This window comes from Erythrolamprus reginae, chromosome 6, assembly GCF_031021105.1.
Source record: "Erythrolamprus reginae isolate rEryReg1 chromosome 6, rEryReg1.hap1, whole genome shotgun sequence".
Lineage (NCBI taxonomy): Eukaryota > Metazoa > Chordata > Lepidosauria > Squamata > Dipsadidae > Erythrolamprus > Erythrolamprus reginae.
The window spans coordinates 95974127-95989843 of NC_091955.1; the positions used below are offsets into that span (position 1 = coordinate 95974127).

The 15717-nt window shown below is 41.9% G+C and overlaps 1 protein-coding gene across 1 annotated transcript; it reads right to left on the reverse strand.

Annotated features, from left to right (window-relative positions):
- Window positions 1-640: 640 nt before the first annotated feature.
- Window positions 641-2564, reverse strand: LOC139169089 (calmodulin-like). Its single transcript, XM_070754896.1, has 2 exons — window positions 2151-2564; window positions 641-927 (listed from the first exon to the last, which is right to left on the reverse strand). Exons 1-2 carry the CDS (start codon window positions 2523-2525, stop codon window positions 859-861), a joined length of 444 nt encoding a protein of 147 aa, XP_070610997.1. The 5' UTR covers window positions 2526-2564; the 3' UTR covers window positions 641-858.
- Between the last annotated feature and the right edge of the window lie 13153 nt (window positions 2565-15717).

A 15717-nucleotide genomic window follows, 5' to 3' on the forward strand; every position in this document is an offset into this window, starting at 1 on the left:
TCTTGGTGCAGATGCTCTCAGCGTACATAAAATAAAATATACATTTGTCAAGAATCATGTGGTACAACACTTAACGATTGTCACAGGGGTCAAATAAGCAATGAAGAAGCAATATTAATAAAAATCTTAGGATATAAGCAACAAGTTACAGTCATACAGTCCTAAATGGAGGAAATGGGTGATAGGAATGATGGAGAAAAACTAGTAGAAATAGAAGTGCAGATTTAGTAGAAAGTCTGACAGTGTTGAGGGAATTATTTGTTTAGTAGATATATCCTGTCCCAAAAGCAACATGGTAATAAGGGAAGACAATGAACTCGTCAGGATAAAAGCAATTAGAAATTTATTTGACTTTTGCTAGAGTTAAATTACTTATGTCGAAGCCGACTGGGGACAAATTTCTGCAGAAAACATCCTGTACCTCCAGATTAGCTTCTCTAGAAGACTCTGGGATCATTTTGAGCAGGGTGGTCCCCAAACCTGGACACTTTAAGACTTGTGGACTTCAGCTCACAGAATTCTCCAGCCAGCTTTGCTGGGAGTTGAAGTCCACAAGTCTTGGAAGTTGCCAAGTTTGAAGACACTCTGATTTTGAGACGTTTAAAAGTCAAGAAGGTCAAACCCAAATGATGCCACACATTTCTGGGAAGCTCAAGAAAATCCACAAAGAACCACAGCTGAAGTTAGGTTGGCATCCCCCAAGTCTGATGAAAGTTTTTCCTCCATTGATCACACATCCCACCAAAACTGATTGTCCTCGTTGTCCTCACCAAGTTATGGAGGCGGGTACGTGGCTCAAAAAGTCGCAAAATCAGCTTGATCTTGGAGGCCAAAATCTCCACCGTTTGGTAGACCTCTTCACTTGCTGGTCATCACCCTCAGGAATTCGTCATAATTGATCTGCCCATCTCCATCCAAGTCCGCCACCTTAGAAACATAGAAACATAGAAGATTGACGGCAGAAAAGACTTCCTGGTCCATCTAGTCTGCCCTTCTACTATTTCCTGTAATTTATCTTAGGACAGATCTATGTTTATCCCAGGCATGTTTAAATTAAGTTACTGTGGATTTACCAACCACTTCTGCTGGAAGTTTGTTCCAAGCATCTACTACTCTTTCAGTAAAACAATATTTTCTCACGTTGCTTTTGATCTTTCCCCCAGCTAACCTCAGATTGTGCCCCCTTGCCTGGTGTTCACTTTCCTATCAAAAACACTTCCCTCCTGAACCTTATTTAACCCTTTAAACATATTTAAATGTTTCAATCATGTCCCCCCCTTTTCCTTCTGTCCTCCAGACTCTAAAGATTGAGTTCATGAAGTCTTTCCTGATCAGTTTTATGCTTGAGACCTTCCACCATTCTTGTAGCCTGTCTTTGGACCCGTTCATTTTTATTAATACCTTTTTTGTAGGTGAGGTCTCCAGAACTGAACACAGTATTATTCCAAATGGGGCCTCACCAGCACTCTATAAAGAGGTATCACAATCTCCCTCTTACTGCTTGTTATAAAGGGTGTGTTCCAAAGTAATGCAATTATTTTTTTAAAGTAATTTATTGAACAGATTTGCACAAACACTTAAAATTCTTCACTGTCCTTGGGACTCTACACATTTTTGCCAGCAACTCTGCTGTGACCAGTACGCGCCCTATAAGGTGTCTTCGGGGACCTCTCGCAAGGTCTTCGTCACGGCTGATTGGATCTCTTCTATGGACGAAAAACGCGCCTTGCCACAACGCACTACGAATCCATGAGTTCCTGGCCAAACACCAGGTGCCAACATTGTCCCACTCCCCCTATAGTCCTGATGTCGCCCCAGCAGACTTCTTTTTGTTCCCAGCCCTGAAAGGAACCCATTTTTCATCCATAGAAGAGATCCAATCAGCCGTGACGAAGACCTTACGAGAGGTCCCCGAAGGCGTTTTCCAGGGCACGTACTGGTCATGGCAGTGTCGCTGGAAAAAATGTGTAGAGGCCCAAGGACAGTACTTTGAAGAATTTAAATGTTTGTGCAAATCTGTTCAATAAATTGCTTTAAAAAATGCATTATTTTTGGAACGCTGCCTGTACCTCTAGCTATGCAGCCAAGCATTCTAGTCGCTTCTCTACCGCCTGACCGCACCATTCACCCATTTTGAGACTGTCAGAGACCTTCAACATCTCCTCGACTTCCTCGTGGGACAACTTCTCGCCAAGGTTGGTCATGATGTGCCTCAGCTCGGCGGCGCTGATGTAACCATTCCCATCTCTGTCGAACACCTGGAAGGCTTTGCGGATCTCGTGACAATCCCGGTTCTTGATTTCCTTCTCCATCAGGTTCAAAAACCCCGGGAAGTCAATGGTGCCATTCTTGTGGGTCTCCAACTTGTGGACAATCTCCCGCAACTCAGCTTCAGTGGGATTTTGTCCCAACGATCTCAAGACGGTCCCCAATTCCCTGGTAGTGATGGTCCCGTCTCCATTCCGGTCGAAGAGCATGAAAGCTTCTTTGAACTTGGCGATGTCTTCTTCCGTCAGAGAGGCCATGGCGTCGCCTTCTCTCCCACCAACTCGCCGATTGTCTTCCGCGGACGTTTGAAGCGATGCTTCCACCTTCACGCGGGACCAAAAGTAGAATTGTTTCTACTGGCTGGTCTCCAAAATGCTTCATGTTTTTGGCATCTTGCAAAGAAGAAGACAACACCCTCGATTCCAATTGGAGCAAAGTCAACGGTGGAAATCTTCTGCCGAAGGGTCCACACCCTTCTTCACATGAAGAACCTGCTAATCTGGTTTGGGTCGGGCCCGAAGGAGAGGAACAGATTCCTGGATTTTATCCCACATCTTTATGGGGCCGGGGCTGCCACTGGTTTTCCGCGAGAAGATTCCAACTGGTCTGGAGAACATGAGATTTCTTTCTTTTTAGTCCTTCTCTCTCATCTCCTCTCTCTACATGGGGCTACCTTTGAAAAGCGTTCGGAAACTACAAATTGTGCAAAATGCAGTCATGGGCTTGTGCATATTTCTCCAACACTCCGTGGTCTGCATTGGTTGCCCATTGGTTTCTGGACTCAATTCAAAGTGTTGGTTATGACCTATAAAGCCTTTCATGGCATCGGGCCAGAATACCTCTGGGACCGCCTTGAGTCCCAGTGACCGGTTAGGTCCCACAGAGTTGGCCTTCTCCAGGTCCCATCAACTAGACCAGTGTTTTTCAACCAGTGTGTCGCAGCACACTAGTGTGCCATGAGACATGGTCGGGTGTGCCGTGGGGAAATTAAACATAGGTCCCCAAACTATCATTGCTGCCAGAATATCCCTTTTGTGTTCATTGAAACAGGCCCAGGTTTCACATCAATACATTTAGAAACTATATTAGATTAGATTTATTTGATTTGTATTCTGCCATACAAATTAACTATATGTATAATATGTACTGCGTTAGAGTGTCATTTTGTGTAATTTTGGTTGGTGGTGTGCCCTAGGATTTTGTAAATGTAAAAAAGGTGCTGCGGCTCAAAAAAGGTTGAAAATCACTGAACTAGACAATGTCATTTGGCGGGGTCTAGGGGAAAAGCCTTCTCTGTGGGGGCCCCGGCCATCTGGAATCAGCTCCCCCTGAAGATTCGTATTGCCCCCACCCTCCTCGCCTTCCATAAAAGCTTAAAGACCTATCTTGGGGTCATTAGATTTACAATCCTAGGTCTTGAAAGCTTAGAACTATGACGCCTTAAACATGATCTAAGTATTGCCCACCAGATCATATGCTGCAATGTCCTGCCTGTCAAAGACTACTTCAGCTTCAACCACAACAATACAAGAGCACACAACAGATTCAAGCTTAATATTAACCGCTCCAAACTTGACTGTAAAAAATATGACTTTAGTAATTGGGTTGTCGAAGTGTGGAACTCATTACCGGACTCTGTAGTATCATCCCCTAACCCCCAACATTTTACCCTTAGACTGTCCACGGTTGACCTCTCCAGATTCCTAAGAGGTCAGTAAGGGGCGTACATAAGCGCAGTAGAGTGCCCTCCGTCCCCTGTCCTATAGTCTCTCCTATATCTTGTATTTCTTCTCTACTATATCCTCTATAACCTTCGTTGTGTATTATTGTGTATTAGACAAAATAAATAAATAAAAAATTAGACCTTAGCCCCCTGGTCAACAAATGTAGTATGTTTTGCGGTGTGAATGGGAAGTGAATGTTTTTAAATGTTAGTAGAGTTTTACACTTTTTCTAGTAAAATTAATTGGATCTTTAGATTTGCACGCTGTAGATTGTTTGCTAGGTTGTGAGCTGCCCCAAGTCCTCGGAGAGGGGCGACATACAATTCCAATTAATAAATAATAAATAAATAAATCCCAGCCCACCTTACAGGGCTGTGGGGAAAAAGAGGAACATTAGATAGGTTTGCTACTTTGGGTCGTTCATAAATATAATAAAGGCAGAACCAGATAAATAAAATCAATCCAAATGATGATTGCAGAGAAGATGAAGGCTCTCGGATGTGGGAATGGTTTGGGAATGCTAATGATGGCAAGAGGGAAGAACCCTTCACTAAAGGCTCTTCGGCAGGAATTTATTTATTTATTTTATTTATTTATTTTGTCCAATACATAATACACATTGAAGAGAAAGATATGTAATAATATAAGCAAAGAAAAGAATAGAAGAAAAGATATAAAAGTATAGGTGAACATATTTGAAAGGAAGAAAAGATAAATGAGATAAGGAGAGGCAATTGGACAGGGGACGAAAGGCACACTGGTGCACATGCACGCCCTTTACTGGCCTCTAAGGAACCTGGAGAGGTCAATCGTGGATAGTCTAAGGGAAAAATGTTGGGGGTTAGGGGTTGACACTACTGAGTCGGGTAATGAGTTCCATGCTTCGACAACTCGGTTGCTGAAGTCATATTTTTTACAGTCAAGTTTGGAGCAGTTAATATTAAGTTTGAATCTGTTGCGTGCTCTTGTGTTGTTGCGATTGAAGCTGAAATAGTCATTGACAGGTAGAACGTTGCAGCATATGATCTTGTGGGCAATACTTAGATCGTGAATTATCTTCAATCTGTGTCAGTCAATCCCATGCTTGAATGCCTGCTGAGTGCAATTACACTCTTTAATTTAGGATTGTCCTTTGGTTGAGCCAAACTAGTTGATGAGCCAGGAATGCTTGTAGGAAAAGAAGTGTGCCACCCTCTCTCTCTTTATTTTAATTATTTTAAATTTCCTTCTTTCTTTTTTTAAAAAGAAAATAATCTTCATTAAATATATATGTAATGTGGAGGGGGGAAGCCTGCAAAGTCTTAGGGCTGGAAAAAAAAACCTTCTTTGGAGGGAGTAGCAATGAAAAAAGAAAAAAGAAAAAAGAAAGAAAAGGAAAGAAAGAAAGGAAGGAAGGAAGAAAGAAAGAAAAGAGAAGAGAAAAAGAAAAACATATAAACAAACAGTCAAACATACATTTGCACCAGAGTTTTCATATGTACCTATTTACATTTGTAATTACTCAATTGCTTATAAATGTTTCTATGTATGTATATTTATACAATAAACATTCAACCCGATTGTCAACCATCCTGCTGATTCTTGTATTATACAATTCTTTCCTCGTTGCTTATTTGAACCCTGTGACCATTATTAAGTGTTGTTCTTCATGATCCTTGACAAATGTCTCTTTTCTTTTATGTACACTGAGAGCATCTGCACCAATGACAACTTCTTTGTGCGTCCAATCTATTCTATTCTCTTCTCTTCTCAATAAAGAATTCTATTCTATTCTATATAAATATTCTATTCTAATCCATTCCATATTTTCTTTTCTATTCTATTCTATATTTTCTTTTCTATTCTATTCTATATTTTCTATTCTATTCTATTCCATCTATTCTATTCTAATCTCAATAAAGAATTCTATTCTATTCTATATAAATATTCTATTCTATTCTATTCTATTCCATATTTTCTATCCTATTTTAATTATATTCTATTCCATATTTTCTATTCTATTCCATCTATTCTATTCTATTCTATTCTCAATAAAGAATTCTATTATATTCTATACTATATACCTATTCTATTCTCTATTCTCTCTTCTCTATTCCATATTCCGTTCTATTCTATTCTATTCTATATAAATATTCTATTCTATTCTAGCCCCACCTGTTCAGCTGTTTTTTAATTTGAAAAAAAATCAAAACATTTTTGTAGTTCCGTGCAAGAGCAAAAAGCACGCGTTTATTTCCCACCGGGAGCTTGGGGGAGACCCTCCCCGAGCAAAGCTGAATAAGGACGGTCGCCGAAGTTTCTTCGCAGAGCTCTTTTGCTACCAAGCCCTGCAGACCAAAGGTCTCCTCCGGTTCTCAGCTGACAGATCCAGTTTTTGAACCCGAGGAAGAATTTCTGGCTTTGAGGGCAAAGGCGCAGGTGGAGGCAGAGTTGATCTTTGGCGGCGCAAAGTCCCTTGAAGCGACAAGCCATGGCTTGCTCCCAACCAGGCCCTCGGCAACGCTGCGGAGGAACAGAGAGAACAAGCTGTAACATGGAACGGACGGGGAAACTCCCAGCAAGCTTTTATATTTTGGAAAAACACAGCTGGCCCTGAAGTTACGACCCCAAATTTCTCTGGTTAAGTGATTGAATGGGTCTTACAGCCTCATTTTGCAACCATTCCTGCCACTGTTGTTAACCGAATTGCTGCAGTTGTGCAGTTAGTAACTATTCAGTAAGTGTCTATTCGACTGAAAGAGAAGTAGGGGTGATATAGAAACATAGAAACATAGAAGTCTGAGGGCAGAAAAAGACCTCGTGGTCCATCTTGTCTGCCCTTATACTATTTTCTGTATTTATTTATTTATTCATTTGTCCAATACACAAATACATAGGAAGAAAAATAGACATGTAGTAATATATATAAGGGTAAAAGTAAACTTAGAGGAGAGGATATATGAAAGAAAGAAAATATATATGATAAGTGAGAGAAAGGAAAGACAATTGGACAGAGGACGAAAGGCACACCAGTGCACTTATGTACGCCCCTTACTGACCTCTTAGGAACCTGGAGAGGTCAATCGTGGAGAGTCTGAGGGAGAAATGTTGGGGGTTAGGGGTTGACACTATTGAGTCAGGTAATGAGTTCCACGCTTCGATAACTCGATTGCTGAAATCATATTTTTTACAGTCAAGTTTGGAGCGGTTCATATTAAGTTTGAATCTGTTTCATGCTCTTGTGTTGTTGCAGTTGAAGCTGAAGTAGTCATTGACTGGTAGGACGTTGCAGCATATGATCTTGTGGGCAATACTCAAATCGTGTTTTAGGCGCCGTAGTTCTAGGCTTTCTAGGCCCAGGATTGTTAGTCTGTTTACGTTTATTCTGTTTCGAGTGGAGGAGTGAAGGGCTCTTCTGGTGAAATATCTTTGGACATTTTCAAGGGTGTTGATGTCTGAGATGTGGTATGGGTTCCAGACAGATGAGCAGTAGTCTAGGATGGTTCTGGCAAAAGTTTTGTAGGCTCTTGTGAGTAGTGTGAGATTGCCTGAGCAGAAGCTGCGTAGGATCAGGTTAACAACTCTAGAAGCTTTTTTGGCGATGTTGTTGCAGTGGGCTTTAGCACTTAGGTCATATGATAGCAGTGTTCCAATATTTGAATGCTACCCCAAAGAAGAGGCAGTCAAATGTGATGGGCTCTTATGGGTACAGTCAGGTACGCAGAACCGGTACAAAAATTTGGATTTTCTTTTTCCTTTTTCCCCTTCTGAGCTCTGGGTGTGTTATATATACATATATATATATATATAGAGAGAGAGAGAATTAAATAGCATATTTTGGATGTTCAGTAATAGTAAATAGAGAGGGAAATTGCATCTCTTTGAGGCAAGGAGAGGCCCAACCCAAACCCTTGACGTGAGTGATAATAATTAATAATAATAATTTATTAGTTTTGTATGCCGCCCTTCTCCGAGGACTTGGGGCGGCTCACAACAGCAATAACAATACAATAAATACAAATCTAACATTAAGAAAAACCAGTCAAAACCCATTATTACTAAAAACAATCAATGCTACACAATCACACCAAACTCAAACGCTACAAGTCAGAAGGAGGGGGGGGGAGTGATGTCAAGTTGGCCACCTTTAAGCCAGTCACATGACCTTTAAGCCACTCTGATCACATGATCGTCAAGCCACTCCCATCTGGTCCCATAGTCGGCAGACCACACCCACAAAATAAGCCACGCCCATGGTGTGGTAGTAAAAAAATGTACAGCCCTTCACTGGGAATCAAAAAAAAATCATATAAATCCAATACTAAAACAACTAAAAACCCTTATTGTAAAAACCAAACATCCCTACAAACAAACATACCTTGCATAAATTGTAAAGGCCTAGGGGGAAAGAGGATCTCAATTCCCCCCATGCCTGGCAGCAGAGGTGGGTTTTAAGGAGCTTACGAAAGGCAAGGAGGGTGGGGGCAATTCTAATCTCTGGGGGGAGTTGGTTCCAGAGGGCCGGGGCCGCCACAAAGAAGGCTTTTCCCCTGGGCCCCGCCAAACAACATTGTTTTGTTGATGGGACCTGGAGAAGGTCCACTGTGTGGGACCTAACCGGTCGCTGGGATTCATGCTTGCCCCCAAAAATCTGGGTCCTCATTTGACCCACCTTGGAAGGATGGAAGGCTGAGTCAACCTTGAGCCTGCTGAGATTCGAACTGCCAAACTGCTGGCAGCCGGTGATCAGCAGAAGTAGCTTGCAGTACTGCACTCTAACCACTGCGCCACCGAGAAGCAATAGATGGAAACTAATCAAGGAGAGAAGTAACTTGGAGAAGCTTCCTAACCGTGAGAACAATTAACCAGTGGAACAACTTGCCACCAGAAGTTGCCAATGCTCCAACACTGGAGGTTTCACAGAGGAGATTGGGCAACCGTTTCTCCGAAATGACATCAGGTCTCCTCCTTGAGCAGGGGCTTGGACTAGAGGATCTCTAAGGTCCCTTCCAACTCTGCTATGATCCTGACGCTGTCCCACAACCGAGCAACGATACAAATTCTCAGGTCACACAAATAGGATTTACTCCGGGGTCTTCCAGGCACGTGTTCTGAGCTCGTCTTTCAGGTTCCCAACAAAGATGCAGGGAGGACTGTGGAGCACCTGGAGTAAACCCTACCCTGTGTGGCTCCGTGAGCACACCCTGTGTGAGCCAAGAATTAGATTTCAATAGGAGGTGGTTGGCACCTGAGATGGTTTTCTTGGACTGATGCCATCCAAAGTTGCTTGTGTCTTTCACTCAACGTACCAGAGAAAGAGAGAGAGGGAGACAGAGAGAGACAGACAGACAGACAGAGAGAAACAGAGAGAGAGATAAAGAGAAAGAGAGAGAAAGAGAGAGAGAGAAACAGAGAGAGAGAGATAAAGAGAAACAGAGAGAAAGAGAGAGAGAGAGATAAAGAGAGAGAGAAACAGAGAGAAAGAGAGAAACAGAGAGAGAAACAGAGAAAGAGAGAGAGAGAGAAACAGAGAGAGAAAGAGAGAGAGAAACAGAGAGAAAGAGAGAGAGAGATAGAGAGAGAGAGAAACAGAGAGAGAAACAGAGATAAAGGGAGAGAGATAAAGAGAGAGAGAAACAGAGAGAGAAACAGAGACAGAGATAAAGAGACAGAGAGAGATCCCCAAAACTTATTTTATCTATCTATCTATCTATCTATCCATCCATCCATCCATCCATCCATCCATCCATCCATCCATCCATCCATCCATCCATCTATATCTATATCTATATCTATATCTATATCTATATCTATCTATCTATCTATCTATCTATCTATCTATCTATCTATTTATTTATTTATTTATTTATTTATTGGATTTGTATGCCGCCCCTGTCCACAGACTCGGAGCGGCTAACAACAGTAACAAAACAGCATATGACAATAATCCAATACTAAAAACAGTTAAAAACCCATTATATAAAAACCAATCATACATACAGACATACCATGCATAAAATTGTAAAGGCCTAGGGGGATCCTTAGACTGTCTACTGTTGACCTCTCCCGATTCCTAACAGGTCAGTAAGGGGCGCGCATAAGTGCACCAGAGTGCCTTCCGTCCCCGTCCTAATGTTTCCCTTTTATTAGTACTCATCTCGGTTATAAACAGTGTTATATCCATGTATACTACCAATATGTACTTGACAAAATAAAATAAATACACATAAAAATAAAATAGAGAGGGAGAGAGACAGAGAAACAGAGAGAGAGACAGAGAATGAGAGAAAGAGACAGAGAGAGAGAGAGAGAGTTAGAGAGAGAGAGACACACACACACACACACACACACAGAAAGACAGAAACAGAGACAAAGAAAGAGACAGAGATACAGAGACAGAAAGAGAGAGAGAGAGAGACAAAGAGATAAAGAGACACAGAGAGAAACAGACACAGAAAGAGAGAGAAAGAGAGAGAGAGAGACAGGGAGAAAGAGAGAAAGACACAAAGACACAGAAAGAGAGAGAGACAGAGAGACAGATAAAGAGAGAGAGAAAGAAAGAGAGAAAGACACACAGAGAGAGAAACAGACAGAGAAAGACACAGAGAGAAAGACACACAGAGACAGAAAGAGAGAGAAAAAGAGAGAGAGGGAGGGAGGGAAGGAGAGAGAGAGTGCAATAGAACTGATTGTTGGAGTGTGCGTTCTGTTAAGCCCCAACTTGTTTGACTATGTTTTCATGCATCAACCACAAGTAACCAGGTCTCTGCAACTGCTCACAAAGGAGTTTGTTTGCTTCATCTTTGTGAAGTGGGTGACTCACGTCGCACACCTTGAAAGCCCCTCCTTTGCTAGAGGAAAGATGAAAACAGCCGGGAACGCCCATACAATATTCCCTCAATTCAGGTATCCTGGACTGGGGTATTTCTCTGCTAGTGGACTGTTTTCAGTTTATTTACTGTATTTACTTATAAAATTTATATTGCTGCCTATTCGCACATGCCGGCTCAAGGCAGTTTACAGGAGTATTAAAGACACCATACCATATTTTTCGGAGTATAAGAGGCACCTTTTTTCTCCCTAAAAGAGGCTGATAATTAGGGTGTGTCTTATACTCTGAATGTAGCTTTTTTCCAGCCCTAATTAGCTGCTAACGATCTTCCCAGCTCTTACCTTGCAGGCTCTTTCATAGTTTCTCTCTGCGAAGAATGTTTTCCAAGCCCTAAGTCTTTGCAGGGTTTTTTCATTGCTCTAACTTGCTCCGAATAAGTTTCTTTCCAACCCTAAGCAGGTGCTAACAATGTTCCCAGTCTTTACTCCCTTGCAAGCTCTTTCATTGTTACTCTCTGCAAAGAATGTTTTCTAAGTCTTTGCAGGGTTTTTTCCATTGCTCTACTTGCTCCGAATAAGTTTCTTTCCAACCCTAAGCAGGTGCTAACAATGTTCCCAGTCTTTACTCCCTTGCAAGCTCTTTCATTGTTACTCTCTGCAAAGAATGTTTTCTAAGTCTTTGCAGGGTTTTTTCCATTGCTCTACTTGCTCCGAATAAGTTTCTTTCCAACCCTAAGCAGGTGCTAACAATGTTCCCAGTCTTTACTCCCTTGCAAGCTCTTTCATTGTTACTCTCTGCAAAGAATGTTTTCTAAGTCTTTGCAGGGTTTTTTCCATTGCTCTACTTGCTCCGAATAAGTTTCTTTCCAACCCTAAGCAGGTGCTAACAATGTTCCCAGTCTTTACTCCCTTGCAAGCTCTTTCATTGTTACTCTCTGCAAAGAATGTTTTCTAAGTCTTTGCAGGGTTTTTTCCATTGCTCTACTTGCTCCGAATGTTTCTTTCCAGGTGCTGATGATGTTCCCAACTCTTACCAGCTTGCAAGCTCTTTCATTGTTACTCTCTCCGAATAAAGTTATGTTTGTTAACTTGTTAACAAAGTTTGTTATGTCTCTGCCCAGTGACTTGTAAAGGAACTGCCATTGGGCGTTCCTGTCACTGGGTAGAGATAAATCTTGACGGGAACTTTGTAGTGTGTTCATTGGTTATGTTATTATGGGCTGGAGTATAAATGAGCTGTCATGTAGCTCAGGCTCCTCAGTTCTGTGTATTGCTTGTACTAGTTGTTTCCATGTCCAACTTCAATAAACCGCAGTTAATTACCTTGCCGTGTCTCCGACTTAATAGTTTTTTAAAAAACCCTAACCAGGGGATAAAATAATGTGCTGAAGCTGACCAGACTAAGGACACTAGCCAGATGAATACCTGGTAAGCCGATTCCCCCCCAAAAAACTAAGGTGCATCTTAACTGTTTCAACTCCTACCCACAAACTCAAAACGTCGCTACAGAGCCCTGCACACCAAGACCACTAGACACAAGAACAGTTTTTCCCCGAATGCCATCACTCTGCTAAACAAATAATTCTCTCAATACTGTCAGACTTTCTACTAAATCTGCACTTCTATTCTACTAGTTTTTCTCATCATTCCTTTCACCCATTTCCTCCCACTTAGGACTGTATGACTGTAAATTGTTGCTCGTATCCTAAGATTTTTTATTAATATTGATTGTTTCTTCATTGCTTATTTGACCCCTATGACAATCATTAAGTGTTGTAACACATGATTCTTGACAAATGTATCTTTTTCTTTTATGTACACTCCGAGTCTTCGGAGAGGGGCGGCATACAAATCTAAATAATAAATAAATAAATAAATAAATCTGCACCAAGACAAATTCCTTGTGTGTCCAATCACACTTGGCCAATAAAATTCTATTCTATTCTATTCTATTTTACTCTGAAAAATACGATACATTAAAATGCCAATGTTACTTCCCGTTCCTGGATTGTGAAAACCCTTCAGAAAATACTCCAAACATTCTCCCCACATCCAGAAAAAGAGAAATGTAATATAACCCCAATCCTATCTCTGTGGATGATCCTAACCTAGTTTGTCCACTTATGTCAACTCTCATGCCACCATGAAATGTTAAACGTGGCTTCTTTGCATTTTTGCACAACTGATCAAATGGACTGAATCAAATAAAGTGAAGTTTGCACAGAGAAACGTCTGGATTTGCTCCTGGAGGTCGTTCTCGGCTTACAACGATTCGTTTAGTGACCATTCCAAGTTACGACCGCACTGGGAAAAAATGACCTGACTCCTTTTTCACACTCAAAACCATTGCTGAATTTCCAATGGTCACATCAGCAAAATCTGCGCAGCTGTGCAATTTCCTGCGTGGAATTTGGCTTTTGCGCATGTGCCCAGAGCCAAATCTCATGTGAGGATGCTCGAGTATGCAAGATTTCAGTAATTTTCACCAACTTTTTGCTTTTGCACATGGAGAATTATTAGTATATTGACCTTCCAGAAGGATTTAGAGGTCGTGATTTCCAACAGTCTCCAAACGGGTGAACAGTGCGGTCAGGCGGTAGGGAAGGCAAGGAGAATGCTTAGCTGCATAGCTAGAGGTATAACAAGCAGGAAGAGGGAGATTGTGATCGCACTATATAGAGCGCTGGTGAGACCCCATTTGGAATAATACTGTGTTCAGTTCTGGAGACCTCACCTGCAAAAAGATATTGATAAAATTGAACGGGTCCAAAGACGGGCTACAAGAATGGTGGAAGGTCTTAAGCATAAAACTTATCAGGAAAGACTTCATGAACTCCATCTGTATAGTCTGGAGGACAGAAGGGAAAGGGGGGACATGATCGAAACATTTAAAGGGTTCAATAAGGTTCAGGAGGGAAGTGTTGTTAATAGGAAAGTGAACACAAGGATAAGGGGGCACAATCTGAGGTTAGTTGGGGGGAAAGATCAGAAGCAATGTAAGAATATATTATGTGACCGAAAGAGTAGTAGATCCTTGGAACAAACTTTCAGCAGACGTGGTGGGTAAATCCACAGTAACTGAATTTAAACATGCCTGGGATAAACATAGATCCACCCTAAGAGAAAATACAGGAAATAGTATAAGGGCAGACTAGATGGACCATGAGGTCTTTTGCTGCCGTCAATCTTCTAGGTTCTAGGGTTCTATTCCCAGTGTGCCTGGAACTCAGAAGACATCGTCAAGAGGGAAAGAGGACAGAGAAAGAGAGAAGCAAGGAAACCAGGTTTACCCCAAACCCCAATACACCCTAGAAACATCCTCGCTGGTTGCCCCAGCTCCCCTGTTCTCCTCACTGTACCAAGAAGAGAAGATCTGGTGGTGATGGTGAAATCTCATTCACAATGACAACTCCTTGAGCAATATCTTCACAAACTCCTCAAAGGTGACCTTCCCGTCTTTATCCAGGTCGGCCTTCTTCAACATGTCCTCCACCTTCTCATTGGTGAAGCTCCCCTGAGAGTAGAGAGGGTTGTTCTTGAAGGATCGCAAGAGGGTGCCCAACTCCTCCTTGGTGATTACTCCGTCGCCGTCCATGTCAAAGTGGGAGAAGGCCTCCTTGAGGATCCCATACTCGTTTCCAGTGAACTTATGGGACATCTTGCCGGTCGCGTTGCACCCAACGTTGTGTTGTGTGTCTCTCCTCAAGAGAAGCACACTCTGGACAAGCTCTAGTGTCTTTTATTAGGAAACGAGAGGACCACAAATCCAGTCTCCGCCCTGATTCTGGTTTCAGGCCCAGTTTTGGGACTAAGGAACCCAATGGAATGCAACCTTGCCACAATGGATTATTGTTGGGTTGGATGATGAGATAGGAGGTGTCCCACAATCCATGGCAACCACAAACATGGGTGGGAGGTCAGGTATCTCAATTTTCATTTCGTAACAAGCTTGGATGTGTGTGGCACCAGGATACTGCCCTAACCCTGGTGCCACATACTCCAAATCTCAACCAAGAAATGCTCTGTCCTGCAGATTGGCAAAAAGAATCAAAACAACAAATACAAGCTGGATAAAACAAGACCTTACAGACAACCCTCACTCCTTAAAAGATCTTGGAATACTCATATCAAATGACCTAATTGTCAAAGTCCATTGCAACAACATCGGCAAAAAGGCTTCAAGCATGGTTAATCTAATCCTACGTAGCTTCTGCTCTGGTAATCTCACACTGCTAACCAGAGCATCCAAAACTTTCACCAAACCAATCCTTAAATACAATCCTAGGTTTAGAAAACGTAGAACTACATTGTCTTAAACACGACCTAAGCATAGCTCATAAAGTCATCTGCTACAACGTCCTTCCTATCAACGAATACTTCAGCTTCAACCACAACAACGCACGAGCACACACAACATATACAAACTCAAAGTAAGCCACTCCATACTCGACTGCAGGAAATACGATGTTAGTAACCAAGTAGTTGATGCCTGGAACTCACTACCTGACTCTGTTGTATCATTCCCTAACCCCAAAATTTTACTCGTAGACTATCCACTGTTGATCTCTCCTGATTCCTAAGAGGTCAGTAAGGGGCATGCATAAGTGCACCAGCGTGCCTTCCATCCCCTGTCCTAATGTTTCTCTCTTATTAGTATCATGTATATAGATATTGTTCTGTTGGGCTCTCTGGTAGACTCCTCCCGAAAATTCACAGGTACAAATTTCAGACACACACACGTTTGAAAATTCAAAACAATGTTCTTTATAATGAAAATTCACTTAAACCAAGCCCTCTTTTGGTATAGCCAAGAGCACTGGTCTCCAACCAAACTGGTAATTTGTACCAGTCCCTTATCAGTTCTGAGATACTTAGCTTGCAGCTGTGAGGCAATTCACAGTCCTTCTTCTTTCAC